This window comes from Mirounga leonina, unplaced genomic scaffold (genome assembly GCF_011800145.1).
Source record: "Mirounga leonina isolate KUSES-001 unplaced genomic scaffold, KU_Mleo_1.0 Mir_204, whole genome shotgun sequence".
In the NCBI taxonomy this organism is placed as follows: Eukaryota; Metazoa; Chordata; class Mammalia; order Carnivora; family Phocidae; genus Mirounga; species Mirounga leonina.
This window is the reverse complement of record NW_023270513.1, coordinates 17,140,619-17,160,882: the sequence shown is the minus strand read 5'-3', so window position 1 is coordinate 17,160,882 and position 20,264 is coordinate 17,140,619. Positions and strand designations below refer to the sequence as shown.

At 35.1% G+C, this 20,264-nt stretch overlaps 1 protein-coding gene across 1 annotated transcript in view; it reads right to left on the bottom strand.

Moving 5' to 3' along the window:
- The window catches only part of DACH2 (dachshund family transcription factor 2), a 373,931-nt gene that overhangs the window by 134,504 nt on the left and 219,163 nt on the right, over window positions 1-20,264 (bottom strand). The window contains exon 4 of the mRNA XM_035028825.1: window positions 15,451-15,623. Within this exon, the coding sequence (XP_034884716.1) occupies window positions 15,451-15,623 (173 nt within the window). The remainder of the gene's footprint in view (window positions 1-15,450; window positions 15,624-20,264) is intronic.

Below are 20,264 nucleotides of genomic sequence, written 5' to 3'. Positions count from 1 at the left end.
CATAAAAACCCTCTCTGTGTTGATTAACTTTAATACCAGATGTTCACATGTTAATGCCACTGCCTTGTGACCACTTCCTACCAATTGCCAGCTGCTCGGCCAAACAAAAAGCAGAGCTAATCAGATAGTACTGGTAAACAGCCAAATAACAGCTTCCTACTTAAATTTCTCAAATTTGTTATCAGAAAAAACTATGGCACACTGATATTACAAAGTATCCTATGATGTATGGAATTGTTGAATCACTATACTGTACACCTGAAATTAATATAACACTGTTAATTAACTGTAATTAAAATAAAAACTTAAAAAAAGCTTCCCACAAAAAAATAAGGTACTTAACTGTCAAATAGGAAATAGATTTTCATACCAGTCAGGTATTTTACCCATTTTACTCTCAGGATTTTGCCACACTCAGTAATATAACTGAAGGATAAATAGCCTTGCAAGCCTAATGACCATAATGCAATTTTCAGTTCCTGCTATACCTATATTAGTTATTAGATACAAATGCTACTAGCTGAGCCAATAGTAAAGGAATCTGAGGTGGAACTAAAGAATATGTGCTTGGAGTAACAATATTCCCAAACTAATTTTCGACAAAAACAAAAACAAAATAAAACAAAAACCCAAAAAAACAAAACAAAACAAAACAACAACAAGAAAACATTTGTTTGCAACCTGTAATGTCTTTTCCAGTTTTGGAATTAAACTCTGTATCACTAATGATCATTTATGTTAGAAATACTCCCCAAAGTTTAATGTCCAATGAATCATTATTTTTAACTCATTCATGCAACAAACATTTTTTAGTGTCTAATGTACCTATTGGGGATGGAACGAAGGTCTATCAGTATTTTCACATGGGATGTAAATGTTCATAGTTCAAACTAAAGACTAAATAATCCACACATATACATTCAAAGATGATATAAAATAAAATACAAATCAGATCAATTTTGGTATTAGAATAGACACTCCTCTCCAGTCCTCACCAGATCCCTGACTCTTTTTTTTTTTTTTTTTCCTGCATGGAGATCAAATCAGCCATGACAGGTGAACAAATGCTCTGTAGAGGGAGGGCCCAATACCTGTATATGCATCTAATGGTGGGGGAACCCTTGGTTCTGCTATTAAGAGTTATACAGAAGAATGTATATAAGGGAAGTTACTTCTTTCTCAGGCTAGCTCTTGGCCATGATATTGGTTTCTACTTATTAGTATTTCTATATGGATCCTTGAGTGTAAAACATAATAAAATAGAATAATATTTGCTAATATATACTGACTACTAAATGCTAAACAGTGTTCTAAGTGTGTTGACAAGCTTTGTCTCATTTAGTCTCATGTTAACACTATGAGGTAGATATAATTACTCTCACCAATTCACTGGAAGATGAGGCTAACTGAGATACAGGTAGATTAATTTGCCTAAAGTCATATAACAAGGAATGGTGGAACTAGAACTTAAATACAGGAAGGCAGTCTGACTTCAGAGCCCATGCTCCTACCCATTAGGCCATACTGCCTCCAATCTGCTTTTTTTTTTCTTTTTTGACATGCTTCCTCTTTTATTAATACTGTGTAATTAAATATAAAATATATACACAAAAATACACAAAACATTAATGTACAAACTTTCACAAAGTGAACTCAGCCATATAACACAATCCAGGTTAAGAAACTAAATACTACCAGCACTCCAGAAGGCTCCCACATGCTAACTTCCAGTCACTAGCCCCTTTCTTCTCCAACCATAATCACTTATTCTGACTTCTAACACCATAGACTAGTCTTCTATTTGAACTTTATATGTGTTATGCACTCTTATATGCCAGGACTTGCTATTTTATACATTATATTTATGAAATTCATCTTTATAATTGCATATAACAGTAGTTCCTTCATTTTCTTTAATGTGTAGTATTCCACTGCGTGAATAGATCATGATCGATTTATTCATTCCAATAGACATTGGGTTGTTACTAGTTTTTGTCCACTATGCATAATGCAGCTGTGAACATTTTTGTACATATTTTTCTGGTATACAAATACATGCATTTTTGTAATGTCATACCTAGAAATGAAGTTGTTGGGTTATAGGGTACACCTTTTGTTCAGATTTAGTAGATAGCATGTGTGGTAGGCAGTTTCCAAGACGATGCTCAGTGGTCACTGCCTGCTAGTATTCCTGTCTTTGTGTAATCCTTTCCCCTTGAGTGTGGGCTGGGCTTACTGAATTGTTTCTAAGAAAATGAATATGGCAGAAACAATGGCATGTTCTTTTTGAGATTAAGTTATAAAATAGTGATTTCTGTCTTGTGTGTTCTCCCTTACTATCTCTTGGATTGTTCATTCTGGGAGAAGCTGGCTGCCATATAGAGAGGATGCCCTATCAAGAGACTTTTAAAAGTCAATCTTTGAGGCCAGCAACAGCCATGTGAGTGAAGTGGGTCCTTCCCAATTTGAGCCTTGAGAGGACTGTAGCCTCAGCTAACACATAACATCTTTTTAAAAAATTATGTTGTTAGTCACCATACAGTACTTCACTATTTTTTGATGTAGTGTTCCATGATTCATCGCTTGCATATAATACCCAGTGTTCATTGCAATACATGCCCTCCTTAATACCCATCACCAAGTTAACCCGTCCCCCACCCTCTTCCCCTCTGAAATCCTCAGTTTGTTTCTCGGAGTCCACAGTCTCTCATGGTTCTTCTCCCCCTCCAATTCCCCCCCTTCATTTTCCTTTCCTTCTCCTAATGTCCTCCATGCTATTCCTTATGTTCCACATATAAGTGAAACCATAGGGGTGCCTGGGTAGCTCAGATGGTTGAGCGTCTGCTTTTGGCTCATTTCATGATCCCAGCATCTTGGGATTGAGCCCCACATCAGGCTCCTGGCTCAGCTGGAAGCCTGCTTCTCCCTCTCCCCCTGCTCATGCTCTCTCTCTCTCTGTATCTCTGTGTCTCAAGTGAATAAATAAAATATTAAAAAAAAGAAACCATATGATAATCGAAGACATACAAATGGCTAACAGACACATGAAAAAATGTTCAACATCATTAGCCATCAGGGAAATTCAAATCAAAACCACATTGAGATACCACCTTACACCAGTTAGAATGGCAAAAATTAACAAGACAGGAAACAGCAAATGTTGGAGAGGATGTGGAGAAAGGGGAACCCTCTTACACTATTGGTGGGAAGGCAAATTGGTACAGCCACTTTGGAAAACAGTATGGAGTTTCCTCAAAAAGTTAAAAATAGAGATACTCTATGCCCCAGCAGTTGCCCTACTGGGTATTTACTCCAAAGATACAGATGTAGTGAAAAGAAGAGGCACATGCACCCCAATGTTCATAGCAGCAATGGCCACAATAGCCAAGCTGTGAAAGGAGCTGAGATGTCCTTCAACAGATGGATTGGATAAAGAAGATGTGGTGCATATATACAATGGAATATTACTCAGCCATCAGAAAGGATGAATACTCACCATTTGCATCGACATGGATAGAATTGGAGGGGATTATACTAAATGAGTCAAGCAGTGAAATCTGCTTCTTAATTCATTTAACTTCACTAACAAACTATGATGGTTCTAGCCAGAAACAGTATATAATTCTATAATATTTTTGAGGGTGGATCTTATGTCTGTTTCATTTTTGTGTTTTTAACAAAGCAATGTGACACAGTCCTTTGCACATATTAAATCTTGTGAAATCATTGAATTCTGTGTTCTTGCCCTTTTTCCAACAAAAAATGATGACAATAATAACTTAATAAGCCAATATTCAGCAATAACTATCTTTTTTTTGGCTAACTGCAAGGTTAATTGCAATATACTTACTGATTTTTTAGTCTGTATTATCTTTTTTCCCAAAGATTACCAGTGATTCATGACTTTTTGTCCACCCTACTTAATGCTCTAAAACAGTGCTATCCAATAAAATTTTCTGCAATGATGCAATGTTCTATACTTGTAGTAGCCACAAGTGACATGTGACTATTGAGCACTTGAAATGTGGCTAGTTGCAACAGAACAACTGAAGTTTTCATTTCTTTAATTCATTTAAATTGAAATAGCCACATGTGGCTAGTGGTTACTGTAGTGAACAGTGTTGCTATAGTAAATATATTCTATGCATCTAAAACTCATGGTTGGGGTGCCTGGGTGGCTCAGTCCATTAAGTGTCCGCCCCCAGCTCAGGTCATGATCCTGGGGATCCTGGGATCAAGCCATGCTTGGGCTCCCTGCTCAGCAGTGAGTCTGTTTCTCCCTCTCCCTCTTCCCCTCCCCCCACTCATGCTTGCTCTCTCACAGTCTCTCAAATAAATAAAATCTTAAAAAATAAAACTCATTGTTAATTACAATGGTTACATAGTTTACATCCATGGAGATAGGGAAATTTATTAAACTATAAGCAATTTATATATATATATATATATATATATATATAATATCACTTCTCAAACCCCTAAAAAGCTATGGTTTTCTCTCCTACCTGTGAAAAGAAAATTAAAAAAAGATGACAGCTGTGGTGAATAGACAGTCATGTCTATTCTTCTCTGTGTTAGTTTTCACTATTTGAGGGCATTTACAGGAATCCACACCTCGATTACCAAACATTTCTCACACTGAGGTAGAAATATTTATACATTGGTAGAAGAAAAAGGCCCAAATGCAATCATGTTCCTTTCAATTTGACATCAATCTATGTTAAGGCGGTATAATTTCCATTGAGAAACAAACTACTTATTCATTAATTTTTATAGAGTTTTCTCAAACTTTTTGTTAACATGTTATGTTATTCTGAAGGGGCACCTGGGTCTGGGTGGCTCAGTCAGTTAAGTGTCTGCTTTCTGCTCAGGTCGTGGTCCCAGGGCCCTGGGATTGAGCCCAGCATCAGGCTCCCTGCTCAGCGGGGAGCCTACTTCTCCCTCTCCCTTTGCTGCTCCCCCTGCTTGTGCTCTCTTGCACTCTCTCTCAAATAAATAAATAAATAAAAATCTTTAAAAAAAAGAAATAGAAATTAGTGGTAAACTACTTTGAAAATTTTTGTTTTGTTTAATGGTTATGAAGGGAGATTGGCATGAAGTGTTTGATTTGATAAACATTTCATATTTCATATAATGCTTTAAAAGGAAAGTGTTATTTTGGGGCCTGTTCAAACTAGGGCCAATTGCTAAATATTCAGTAATTTTGTGAGCCAGGTGTTAAAATGATTGTAACTTGAAATCAGCCATGATGGAAATATATACAACACAGAAATTGGAAAATGGTATAAGTCAGAGTTTTTATTTTATTTTGTCTTGGTTTTTTTTTTTTTTTTTTTTTTTTTTTTTTTGAGATCTGGTTTACAGGCACACCATTGGATGCTGGCCCAAATAAAAAACATTGAATGTTTAAGTCTATTATAGGAATTCTAGGTTTTTATTTCTTTCTAATGTTCAACATTATCTGACTAGGCAAATATTAAGTATATAAATAAGTACACTAAATGCTGTATTTATTTGAGTTTATGAGCATTGAAAGAAACACAAGTAGAGTGCTGTATGATAAAAATACATATTAGGTAAAATGCACTCAATTACTGTTGTCTGCATCCCACATAGTTCTTCTAAAGAACCTGAAAAATTAGAAACAAACATATTGCATAACAAAACATCTACTATTAAAATATTAAACAGAGAATGTAGGAAAATTCAAATCATTATATGTAGTTTCCATTCTTGCTGTGACTCAGGAACCCGGGTCTTACAGAGTATAAAACAAAATCTGCAAAACCATGTTTTCAAAATAGTACCTGAGTTCATTTTGTCTATTTAAATGTTTAATAAAAATTATTAAACTATTAATTCTGTTTATTGTTTGTCTCTCCCCATTAGATTATAAACCTTAAAAACCACCTGATGCAAGGGACTCAATCATTGGAAAACAAAAAATTCAGATAGACCCACAGACTTTTTAAACTAGGTATCAGTGGCTTATTCTGATTCAATTAGTTAACAAATGGGCTTATTAACAAATGACAATTGAGTCTACCTGACTTAAAATGAGGAGCTAACATGACATACATTAACATAAACTGTTTTCTGATATAGACTCAATCAGAAGAACTGTAAACACAGAAACGAGTGTAAAGAAAGTGAGATATATATTACAGGAAGGAAAATTTAAGTGCAGAAATATTAAAATAGTTGCTTCCAGACCTTTAATTAGAAATGTTAAGTGCTAGAAATTAAATACGATTTGTAGGCCAGCCATTCACTAACTTGATAACCTCTATCATATAGTCCTAATATTCAAATCACATGCTGTAAGATCAGCTTCCAAAGGAAATTGGAATCACAGTCTCATGATCATCAGTGGCAAAGCACAGACATCAGCTTAACACAGATTATGCTAAAGAAGAGGAGCAGGTGTTTAGAAGGATATGAAACCTCCTTTTAATATCAGCATGTTGTTTTTTTTCCAGGGACATTTTTAAATGATATGGAAAAAAGGTAAAGCTTTACTTGAAGGTAAAAAAAAAAAAAAAAAAGAAAAAAGAAAAGATATGTAAATAAGAATAAACATATGAATAAATTTGGTAGCTCTTTTTGTGAACTTTCATAAATTTTAATATAACTAAACGTGTATTTTGGACTTTTTGTGTAATGTGTCCTAATATTTTTCTGTACACGTTTCTGATACAAATTTATTTTTGTGCCGCCAAGGTTTAAAATGCTGAACATAGGAGTACCTGTGTGGCTCAGATGGTTAAACATCTGCCTTCAGCTCAGGTCATGCTCTCTCGGTCCTGGGATCGAGCCCCACATTGTTGGGCTCCCGGCTCAGCAGGGAGTCTGCTTCTCCCTTGCCCTCTGCCTCTCCCCACTGCTCCTGCTCTCTCTCTCTCCAATCAATGAATAAAATATTTAAAAAATGCTGAAAATAAGGATATAATGGAAATATCAGCAGATCATTAACTGTAGAGAAGCTAGCAAAGGTGACACTATAATCACATTAGATTGTATATTCTGTGGATTGAATATCTCCCCTAAATTCATATGTTGAAACTCTATCCTTAATGTGAAAGTATTTGGAAATAGGACTTTTGAGGGGGAATGAAGTCATGGGTTGGGGGAGCCCTCATGATGGGATTAATGCCCATTTAAGAAGAGATATGAGAAAGTTTGCTTCCTGTCTATCTTTGCCATTTTTCCTGTCTATCTTTGCCATGTTACAACACAGTGAGAAGGTGATCATCTGCAAACCAGAAAGAAAGCTCTCACCAGGAATCAGAAGGCACTTTGATCTTGGACTTTCCAGCCTCTAGAACTATGATAAATAAATTTACCATGTTTAAGCTACTTGGTCTATACTATTTTGTTACAGCAAACCACTGAGTTAAGACAATATAATACACAGCAAAGATGGTGAATCAGGTTATTATGGCTTTCCCTAATTCACAGTGGATTTGCCAGAAAGAAATCAAGTTTCATAATTATGACATTTCTTTCAAAATGTTCAATGTTAAATTTCCTGATCATACTTTGGAAGGTCAATTGACTCTAAATGGTCAATATCATATAAAAGGTATGGTGACCACAATTCAAATATTTTGCAAAATAATGAGCAATACTAATTAAAATTTTAATTTTTTGTGCCAAACTGCTGGGATTAAAAACAAATCTGTAAATGGGAGAGGGAGGAAGATGGTGGTGGAGTAAGTGAACCCTAGGCTCCTTTCATTCCATGAACACAACTAGATAATTATCAAATCATACTAAATACCTCAGAAATTGACATGAAAACTAAAAGAACAAATTCCACAACTAAAGGTAGAGAAGTGGGCACATCAAAGAAAGTAAGGTGCAGAGATGTGGTTTAGGGAAGAAATGGATCCTGGGTGTTACAGAGGGGAGGGACCTGTGATCACAAGAAAGGACCATGAAAGAAGACCAACAGGGGAACACACAACAAGAACATTGCCCCATAGCCATTGGTTTGGAAAATGAGGTGGGCTGAATTCAGTGAGTTCTTGCAACCAGCAGGGCTTAAAGCCTGGAGTTTTAAAGGTCAGTGGGCTTGGCTGGGGTAGAGTCCTGAGGGCACTGTCCTTCTCCTGGAGAGAAGGCAGGCAAAGAATCCAAGGGGTAGATGTCATGGAAACAGTGATCTGAAGAATGCTTGGGAGCACAGTGGGAGATTATTTGCTCTTATTGGAGCATGTCCAGAGAGTCAGCATTCACAGACCAGCCTCTTCTGGAACAATGGAGCTGGATGGTGCCATCTCCCTCTCCTGCACCTCAGCATAAACACAAAGCTACCAGCAGGAAGTAGCCCAGAACCAGCCCTGGTTCCTAATTTGCTTACACCAAGCCCTACTCCCCTGCGGTGGCAAGGTCTTCCCTTCTCACTCAAGTTTGCCTCAGTTTCAGCACAGAGTGCCCCTCCCAAAAAAGATGAGTGTGAACACCCACCCACACCAAGTCTCCTGACCTGAGAGTTCTGTGGGGCCTCGATTCTGGTGGAAGTGGTGTCAGGTCTCATTTAACAAGCAGATCAGGGCTCACCTTGTTAAAACTTGACACATTCAGGCCAGGGACCAAACATTGTCCACAGCAGGCAAGTAAAGACTATACAGACAACTGGCCTGAAGGAAAGAGCAACCAAAACACAATAGCAGAGCACACATAGCACACACAGGAGACACTCCCTGAAGCACTAGGCTGGGCACTACATGACCTCTTCTTCATAAGGCCATTACTTTCAGGAGCAGGAGACATAACTGCCTTTTCTAACACAGAGAATAACACAGAAACTTAGACAAAATGTGAAGATGGGGAACTTATCCAAAATGGAAGAATAAGATAAGGCCATGGTGAGAGATATAAGCAAAAAAAAATAAGAGTGACAAGTCTGATTGAGAATTTATTTTTTTCAAAGATTTTATTTATTTATTTATTTGACAGAGAGAGAGAGAATGAGCAGGGGGAGGAGCAAGGGAAGAGGGAGAAGCAGGCTCCCCATTGGGCAGGGACCCCAATATGGGACTTGATCTCAGGGGTCATGACCTGAGCCAAAGGCAGATGCTTAGCCAACTGAGCCACCCAGGTGCCCCTGATTGAGAATTTAAAGTAACAATCATAAGGATATTCACTGGTCTTGTGAAAAGAATAGAAGGCATCACTGATACCCTTACCACAGAGATAAAAGAGTTAAAAATGAATCAATCAAAGATGAAGAATGCAATAAAGATTAGAAACAAGCTTGATACAAAGAACAGGAAGCTGGAAGAAGCAGAATGAATTAGTGATCTAGAAGAGAAAATAATGGAACACAATGATGCTGAACAAGAGAGAGAAAGAATTATGAAACATGAGAATAGACTTAGAGAACTCAGTGACTCCATCAAACGTAATAACATTTGTATTATAGGAGTCCCATAAGAAGAAGAGAGAGTAAAGGGGACATAAATTTTTTTTAAAGAAATAATAACTGAACACTTCCCTAATCTGGGGAAGAAAAGAGATACCCAGATCCAGGAGGCACAGAGAGCTCCCATCAAAATCAACAAAAGCAGACCCACACCAACACATATTTTAGTTAAATTTACAAATTGATAAACAGTGATAAATAATCTTAGTGATAAATAATCTTAAAACCAGCAGGGCAAAAGAAGTCCTCTACATGCAAAGGAAGACCCAGAAGGCTAGCCGGAGATTTCTCAACAGAAGCTTGGCAAGCCAGAAGGGAGTGGCATGATATATTCAAAGTGCTAAATGGGAAAAATCTGCAGCCAAGAATGCTGTATTTAAGAAAATTATCATTCAGAATAGAAGGAGAGATAAAGTTACCCAGACAATAACTAAAGATCTAACAATTGTAAATACTTATGCCCTCAACTTGAAAGGATGCAATAATATAAAACAATAACAAACAAAAAGGCATTCATTGATAATAATACAATAATAGTAGGGGCTTTAACACCCCACTTACATCAATGCACAGATCTTCTAAACAGAAAATTAACAAGGAAACAATGGCTTTGAATGGCATTGGAACAGATGGACTGAACAGATATATTCAGAACATCCACTCCTAAAACACAAAGTACATATTCTTTTCAAGTGCACATAGGACATTCTCCAGGATAGATCACTGAATCCAACAATATATTTAAAAAAATCTTTCATCATGATCAAGTGGAATTTATTCCTGGGTTGCAAGCGTTGTTCAATATTCACAAATCAATCAAGGTAACGTATCACATCAATAGTAGAAAGGATAAGAACCATATTATCATTTCAATAGATGCAAAAAAAAAAAATTTGACAAAGCACAACATCTATTCATGATAAAAAAAAAAACCCAAAAAATGTAGGTTTAAAAGGAATAAACCTTGAGGCACCTGGGTGGCTTAGTTGACTGTGTCTGACTCTTGCTTTTGGCTCAGGTCATGATCTCACTCGTCCTGAGATCAAGCCCTGAGTCGGGCTCTGCACTCAACAGGGAGTCTGCTTGAGGATTCTCTCCCTCTGATTCTTCCCCCATTCTCATGTTCTCTCTCTCCCTCTCTATTAAAGAAATAAATATTTAAAAGAAAAAAAAAAGGAACATACCTTAACATAATAAAGGCCATATATGAAAACCCACAGATATTATCATCCTCAATGGGATGAAACTGATAGATTCTCCTCTATGGTCAGTAGAAAGTCTGAGATGTCACACATCACCACTGTTATTTAACACAGTACTGGAAGTCCTAGCCACAGCAATTGGAAAACATAAAGAAATAAAAGGTATCTAACCTGGCAAGGGAGAGGTAAAACTTACACTATTTGCAGATGACATGACACTATATGTAGAAAACTGAAAAGGCTCCACAAAAAAAAAAAAAGAAAGAAAAGAAGAGAAAATAAAAATCCTGCTAGAAGTGATAAACAAATTCAGTACAGTCACAGGATACAAAATCAATGTACAGAAATCTCTTGCATTTCTATACAACAAAAAAGAAGCAGCAGAAAGAGAAATTAAGGAATCACTCCCAACTATAATTGCACCAAAATCCATAAGGTATCTACAAATAAACCTACCCAAAATGTGTAAGACTTGTACTCTGAAAACAATAAAACATTGATGAAGATGACCAAAGAAGTGGAAAGACATTCCATGCTCATGGATTAGAAGAATAAATATTGTTAAAATGTCTATACTATCCAAAACAAGATACACATTTAATGCAATCCCTATCAACATACCAACAGCGATTTCACAGAGCTAGAACAAACAATACTAAAATTTGTATGGAATCCCAAAAGACCCTGAATAGCCAAAGCAATCTTGAAAAAGAAAAGCAAAGGTGGAGGCATCACAATTCCAGACTTCAAGTGATATTACAAAGCTGTAGTGATCAAAGCAGTATGGTACTGGCACAAAAACAAATACACAGATCAAAGGAACAGAAGACAAATCACAAAAATGAACCTACAATAATATGGTCAATTAATCTTTGACAAAGAGGGAAAAATACATAATGGGAAAAAGACAGTCTCTTCAACAAATGGTGTTGGGAAAACTGGACAACAACTTGGGAAAAAATGAAATGGACTACTTTCTTACACCAAACATAAAAATAAACTCTGAATGGATTAAAGACCTAAATGTGAGACATAAAACTTTTAAAATCTTAGAGGCAAACACAGGCAGTAACCTCTTTGACATTGGTTTTCTAGGTTTGCTCCTGAGGCAAGGGAAACAAAAGCAAAAATAAACTATTGGAACTACATCAAAATAAAAAAAACTTCTACACAGTGAAGGAAACAATGAACAGAGCTAAAAGGAAACCTAAGGAATTGGAGAAGATATATGGAAATGACATATCTGATAAAGGATTAGTATCCAAAATATATAAAGAGCTTGTAAAACTCAACACCACAAAAGGGAATAATCCAATTAAATATAGACAGAAGACATGAATAGCCATTTTTCCAAAGAACACATACAAATTGCTAACAGAAACATGAAAAAATGTTCAACATCAGTCACCAGGGAAATGCAAATCAAAAGTACAATGAGATATCTCCTCACACCTGTCAGCAAGGCTAAAATCAACAACACAAGAAACAACAGGCGTTGGTGAGCATGTGGAGGAAGGAGAACACTCTTGTGCTGTTGGTAGGATGCAAACTGGTGCAGCCACTCTAGAAAACAGTATGGAGATGCCTCAAAAAGTTAAAAATAGAACCACCCTACAATCCAGCAATTGCACTACCAAGTATTTACCCAAGGAATACAAAAATACTAATTCAAAGGGATACCTGTACCCCGGTGTTTATAGAAGCATTATCTACAATAGCCAAATTATGGAAAGAGCCCAAGTGTCCATCAGCTGATGAATGGATAAATAAGTGGTACATATATAGAGAGTGCTATATTATTCTGCCATAAAAAAGATGATATCTTGTCATTTGCAATGACATGGATGGAGCAGAGAGTATTATGCTAAGTGAAATGTCATTTGGAGAAAGACAAAAAACATATGATTTCACTCATATATGGAATTTAAGAAACAATACAAATAAGCATATCGGAAAAAGAGAGCAAGGCAAACCAAGAAACAGACTCTTAACTATGGAAAACAAACTGATGGTTACCAGATGGGAGAGTGGTGGAGGGATGAATTAAATAGGTGATCGGGATTAAGGAGTGCACTTGCTGTGATAAGCACTGGGTGTTTTATGCAAGTGTTGAATCTCAATGTTGTAGATTTGAAACTAATATTATATTGTCTATTAACTAACTGAAAGTCAAATAAAAACTTAAAAATCTGTAAATGTAAATAGAGAAAACATTTTGTTTAAATAGTCCCCATAGCCTCCAAACAGTAGTATATGAAAAAGTCTCAATTACATAGGTTTGCCCACTGCCAGTAGGATTCTAATAGATTGAACTTGAAAGTTTTCTTCACCAAGAAGCATATTGAAAACAAACTTTTATTAAAATATACATCAACTGAAGTGTGAAATTTGTCCTTATAGCTTAGTATCATATTGATAACTATTCTTGAAAGGAGTGTTAAAAATTTCAATATATTAACGCCCATTTGGCAATTAATTAGAAAGTTTTTATTATGCTATTTCCTGTGAATTATTTTTAAAACTAATAGTTACAATTATATAATAATATCTTTGCAAAAAAACAAACACAACGTGGAAACAATTTCAAAAGCCTCTCACTATTCATGGAAATCAACTCTTTAAAAAGAAAACAAAATAAAACTTTTTTTCTTCATTTCCCTACCATCCTCTGATGGAAATCTACTTCTATAGATCTTTAGAAAAATTTTATCAAAGAGCATTCAAAATAAATATATTGTTTTCAACTGACTTTGTCAAAACAATTATATGAAAGTAGATCTAATTTTCATATTTGTTAAGACTTAAATAAGCATGTTATCTAATATCAGCTTTTAAAAAGCAATATCCAATTTTATGTCTGTAAAGGTTCTGACTTTTTCTAAAGTTGCATATGAAATAAATCAGCAGTAGAAAATATAGTTTTATTGCCTTACTATGTTAACAATATTTGGATTATTTAAGGAGAATATAATTATCCTTCCCATTTCCATCATCATCACCACCAATAACCAAATGCTTGTCATGAACTCCTCCCCAAATGCCTCTTCATTCCAAATAATGGTGAAGCTACCAAATATCCCAAGCATTCAACCAAAATGTAGCTGATTCAGTTTGAATAATCATCATCAAGAAAGCTAAATAAATGTATTTTTGAAAAGCCATAAACATGCCTCTACTGAAAGTGGTTTTTCATCATTTCAAAGCAAGTACTTTAAAATATGGTTTCTTTCTTAATAGTTTTCTAATTTTGTGTGAGGTCACATTTACTTAGTAGGTCACCCAATTTCAAAATCATGGGAAACTTATTCCATCTTTTAAATATGTTCATGGATGATTTTTTTCTCAAAGATAACTCTGTTTCCTAGTTTAGCCTCTGATCAAATATTCAAACAACAAAGTTTTGATTAGCTACGATAGACTGATCTATTGAGGGCTACAATCTTTGCGGGAAGCATACTTCTACATGGCCATTTAAATACATATGGAGCTTAATAAAAAATTATCAATTTTTCTTGTTCTTTCCTACAAAGTTTAGGTCACAGATTTTCCTCATTATTTTAAAAATCCCCAAAACTAGAAGCTAATTTAAAATGAAAAAAAAATCCAGAATTTCACATTTCCTCTTTCTTTTACATTCCCCCATGTACATCTATTACAATCATATCAATATTGCCAAGGTCCAGGTCAAATCCAACAACCGTAATGCTTTTTGTGATTTTTTCCCCCTCTTTTTGCCAAGCTACGTATAATAAGTCCCTCCTCTAAATTCCTATAACACGTGATGATATTCTATGCCATTCATCACAGTCTGTCTTGTTATTGAAAACTAAATGGGTACTTGTTTATATCACAGTTTGTGAGTACTGGAAGTCAGGGATTGTCTTCTTTACCTATATCCCATATTGCCCAATACAACATGTAAACATCAAGAGTATAATATTTGTTGAAAAAATAAAAGAACAAAGGGACAAGTTAATGGGTTGCTCTTATTATTACTTTTGATCCTATGTACCCTTATATCACCTCCTTGCCAAAAGAAAAAAAATATTAAAAAAACAAGTTTACATGATACTTGGAGAGAGGGCAGAGAGGCACTATGCCAAACTAAAAGAAGACATCAGGACAGATTATAAAATATTATTTGTGTTTCATTACCCAATGGTCATGAAATTTTGAAAAAAAATAGTATTCTAATGATGATAATGATAATGCTATAAATTATCATAAATATTTGCTTAATGTTTCACAGTTTTTAACCTATGTCTTACTCACATTATCTCTGGACAGCCAGTGAAGTAAGTGGGATAGATTATTACTCTAACATTTAGTTTACAGTTGAGGAAACAAGTTCATGCAGGTTAAATGTCATATCCAAGGTTATTGAGCTAAAGTGGCAGGATCAAAACTTAGGTCTTTCTGACTACAAGTCCTGCATGGTATATACTACCCCAGAACTGCCTCCCAAACACCAAAAAGAACACAGTGTTTACTTTATTTCACCATAGCAATGGTAATGATTTCTGAACACTATTCTGTGTCATTAGTCTTGCTATGCCTCCCACACACTGTGTTCATGATTACAAGACATGAAGCTAGAATTAAAGGTGAGATCTGTGGTCATGCAATAAAAACAAACAAACAAACAACAACAACAACAAAACACTTTAGCAGGTCTAGTCAGAAATAAAATCAATACTATATGTTAAGCAACTGAGTCAATGAGCTGTGTGTTTATACTGAAGATTCAGTGGTATTGCTAATATTTTCTCAAAATGTACATGTAATTAAAACCTGTGTCCTCTTCCAAATCACAGTTCTTACCTTTATAACAGAGGCTCCAGCTCTGGAGAGTGGACTGTGAATCTGGGCTGCAGCAGCCATGTTGGCAATAGTATTAAGATGGTTCATCTGATTCATTGCCATGGCAACTGATGCAGGAGGTAAGCTGACTGGAAGTAGGGGATGAGGCATCATCATAAATGGCAGATCCAGTCCTAAAAGAGACAGTGTATGTTAAATTGCTACATCTGGAAAAGGAAAACCACATCAAAATTGATGCTACAAAATAGTAAAAAAAAATTATCTGAATTCATTCTTGTTGGCTTTTTTTTTTAAATCAAGTTTTATTATATCCTAGTATCTCTTTGGGCAATTAATGGTACCTAGGATTTAATATTGCTTTATACTTTTTAAAAATATTCCTATATCCATAAACTTTTATCTATTCCTTGTTCTTGCTCTCACTCTCAAAATATTTATAAGATGTAATTTGTTTTACCCATAAAAATAAATAAAAATCTTTAAGCAAAACATCATTTTGTTTAATAAGTAACTTTCTTTTTAATCATTATAATATACTGATGTGTTAGTAGCATCTAACTTAACAGTGGTCCTGTTAAGACGGGATGTAGATTCCCTAAGCTTCAGAATTATTAAAGAAAATAAGACTTGGAAAAAAAATAAAAGGAAAATAAGACTTGGAATATGTTCTTTTTAAAAAATATATATTTTATTTATTTAGTTTAGAGAGAGAGTGTGCAAGTGAGGGCAGAAGCAGAGGGAGAGAGAATCTGAAGCAGACTCTGCACTGAGTGCGGAGCCCAATGCAGGGCTCAATCTCATGTCCTCGAGATCACTACATGAACCAAAACCAAGAGTCTGATGCTTAACCAACTAAGCCACCCAGGTGCCCCTTGGAATATGGTCCACCCTTTTAGTTATAATCTCTAAGATGAATTCTGTGGCTCTAATTTGAATCCTTTATCAATAAGGAGTAACTCCCCTATCAAAATATTCAAACTATTTTCAGTTTAATAACAAATATCAACATCATTGAGTAGTATCTAGAATTCTGTTTGTTTTCGTATGCAAGGTGAAATAGTTTTCACACATTTTAAATTTCTTAATTAATATCTTTCAAGTATTATTTACATTACACTTGTGGTAGCCGCAGATATGTCATCATGAAAAATGTAACAAATTAAAATTGTTGTCTACTTACCCCTTATGAGGTTGGGATTTGTGAGGAAATCCCCTTTGAGCAGAAGCTAGGGAGGGTTAGCTTAATATTACAGATATTAACATCACTATGATAAGTAAACCATAGTACTTTACAATATATTTTAAACTATTGCCTCAACAGTAATCTTGCCTTCATTTGGACAGAAGCCCAGAAATCAGTAATATTTAACAGATGTTCTGAAACATCCTTGCCTATAATTTTCCTAAATTATTACATATTATAGAACTCTACAATGGATAGTGTTTATGTTGATCCCACATACAATTATCCACTATTAATAATATCCTTTTATCCTCTTTGCCGTCCCCTCATTTTTTCTTGCTTCGAAAATCACAACAGCTAGTGAACAACAATGAATCAATAGGAAGTATATTCAGAGTCCCCCTGTATACAGTAACAGTAATACAAACTTTCAAAACACATACTTTTAGTGCAAAAAGCAGGCTAGAAAAAAATGCTATTCGTTGACTTAAGGTCTGTCACCTGGGCTCAACAATGATGGTTGAATTAAAGCCATTAACAACAACAACAACAACAAAAGCATCAAAATTGTGCAATATAATAAACACACTTAACAGGTCTCATGCAACACTAAAGTGATAATCTCAGTTGAAGGAGCTCCTATATAAATAACACAACAGTCACCAATATTCGTGATAAAAACAACCATAAAATGTACTGTTAATAGAATTACACAAGGGTTTAATTTTAATAAAGGTGAGAAACTTAAATTCTGCATGGAAACCAAGAAGGAGAACATAGTCTACTTCCTATGACTGCAAATCCCCATAGAATATTAATAAAATATTTTAAACTTTCCCCCTATCAATTCACTTATGGCTCACTACCTCTAAATCCTTTTAAGGAACAATCTGTCAAACCCAACTTTTCAGTTGTGAAATTTCCTTCTGTGATTATTAATTTATTAGAGAAGCCTCAATACAGTGTAAACACTGAATTAAAAAATGGCCTCTGCATCCCCTTTTAAACTACAAGTTTTTCAGTTAGCCTTCCAAAATTACTTTGATGTATATGCACTTTTATACTATACTCATCATATGACTTTGCTATAATGATATTACATAACACATATTAAATTAATCACTGTTTATCTTTTCCCTAAACCTTCACTTTATGCTCAACATAATAGTAACCATCAGTGACGTAAATAGGTTTCTATATAAGGCTCTCATTTACCCAAGATAATTATAGATCTCAATTCTTCTTTGCGCACTCAGAGTTTTAGTAGAAAAATTGGTCAAACTGCAGATGAAAAGTAGCCATCAGTGCCTCCCTTTACCACACAAATGCTTAAATATGCCTTTGTTCAATTTACATTTCCCTTAACAGTGTAATAATCTGTCCTCATTCTCCAAAGATTTTCAGCATCATTCAGACACCAACTGGCCATATCAAGTCATATGCCTACTTAAAGTCCAATTGACGTGCAAACTAAACACAGATTACAAACAGAACTTAACAGCCAATTGACAGTTTTTAAAATACAATTCATCAAACATTTCAAAAGACCCTGAAGGACTTAAAATTACACTTTCAGATCATGACCTGCAATAACTGTCAATTGACTATAATACCCTAAGACTCTAAGCTAATATTTACATCACTGGCTAGTTTAACAGTGACCCCACATGAGCTGCACATGCAAAGCATATGCAGATACTGAATTATGTAAGTCAACCTTTTACCAAAGTTGAAAACATTAAATTAAGAGCCATCAAAACTACACCACACTCTAACAATCTGGCTCATTTAGTAACATGCCTGAAATGTATAGACTTTTAATAGTATGGTAATTAAATTATTTTTTAAAATCACCAAAATGGGTCTCTCTTTCCTGTTAACCCCAAGGTCATCATGCTAGCTACTGTAAGCATTATTTCTTTTTTTCTTTTTTTTAAGAATTTTTTTTTAAAGATTTTATTTATTTATTTGACAGAGACAGAGACAGCGAGAGCAGGAACACAAGCAGCGGGAGTGGGAGAGGGAGAGCAGGCTTCCCGCCAAGGAGGGAACCCGATGTGGGACTCGATCCCAGGACCCTGGGATCATGACCTGAGCCGAAGGCAGACGCTTAACGACTGAGCCACCCAGGCGCCCATAAGCATTATTTCTAAAGCATCTTGGTATTCCAGCAACTCTTATAACTTTTATGTAAGTGAATGGCACAACCTCTTCCTAGCTATTAAGGCTACAAACTTCAGTAATACTCTAACTCTCCTAAAATCCCATACTCATTTGATTACCAAGTCATATTGACCTCTGAAACATCTTGCCATTTCTAGTCAGGTACCAATCCTATCATACTTGTTTGGTACCCTGTCTTCTGGTTGGTTCTCCTATGCCATTTCATTTGCTTTTCCACTCCAATTTTAGGACTTTAGTGGCTACTTAATGTCTCCAAAATAAAATATAAGCTCTTTGGTTCCATGTGAAGTTACTTTTCTAGCTTTGTTATCTCAGGATATTCCTCTATGTATGCTCTACTCTAGTTCTCTAATTGCAGCATTCTACAATTTGAATTCACCTTAGCTTACTCTTATTCATGCCTCTATCTGGAATCTACCTCTTTAACCCTATTTATTTGGGTATGGTAAAAGTCCTTCCTTTTTAAATTAATAGACTTCATTTTTAGAAAAGTTTTAGGTTTACTGAAAAAATGAGCAGAAATTACTCAGAATTTCCATATATCTCCTCTCCACCAGCAGTTTCTCTGCTTATTAGCATCTTGTATTAGTGTGGTATGTTTGCTATGACTAATGAATCAATATTGATACATGCTTACTAACTACAGTACATAGTTTGTATTAGTGTTCATTTTTTGTGTTGCACATTGTATGGCTTTTCACAAATGCAAAATATCATGTATCAATCTTTTAGGTACCATACAGATCAGTTCCACTGCCCTAAAAATCCCTTGCACTCTACAGATTCATCCTTTCATTATTACCCTTGGATTTTACTGTCTCTATAGGTATGTCTTTCCCTCAATGCCATATAGAGGGAATCATACACTATTTTTTTTTTTCAGACTGGCTTTGTTTCACTTAGAAATATGCACTTACAGTTCTTCCAAGACTTATTTTTGAATTTTTTTTTCTATTCAAGTGAGTTGACAATCAATGTTACATTAGTTTCAGGTGTGTAAGACAGTGATTTCATGAGTATGTACATTATGTTATGCTCACCACAAGTATAGCTACCATCTGTCACCATACAACACTATTACAATATCATTGACTACATTCCTTATACTGTACCTTTTAGTCCTGTGATGTATTCATTCCATAACTGGAAGGTTATATCTCCCAGCATCCTCACCCATTTTGCCCATCCCCCCACCGGCAACCATCGACTTGTTCTCTAACAAGAATGATTCTGTTTTTCATTTGTTTATTTCATTTTTTTTTAAGATTCCACAAATGAGTAAAATCATATGGTATTTATCTTTGTCTGATTTTTTCACTTAGCATAATACATTTTAGGTCCCTCCCTGCTTTGCAAATGGTAAGATCTCATCCTTTTTTATGACTGAATAAGATGACTGAATATATATATATATATATATATATATATATATATATATATATATATA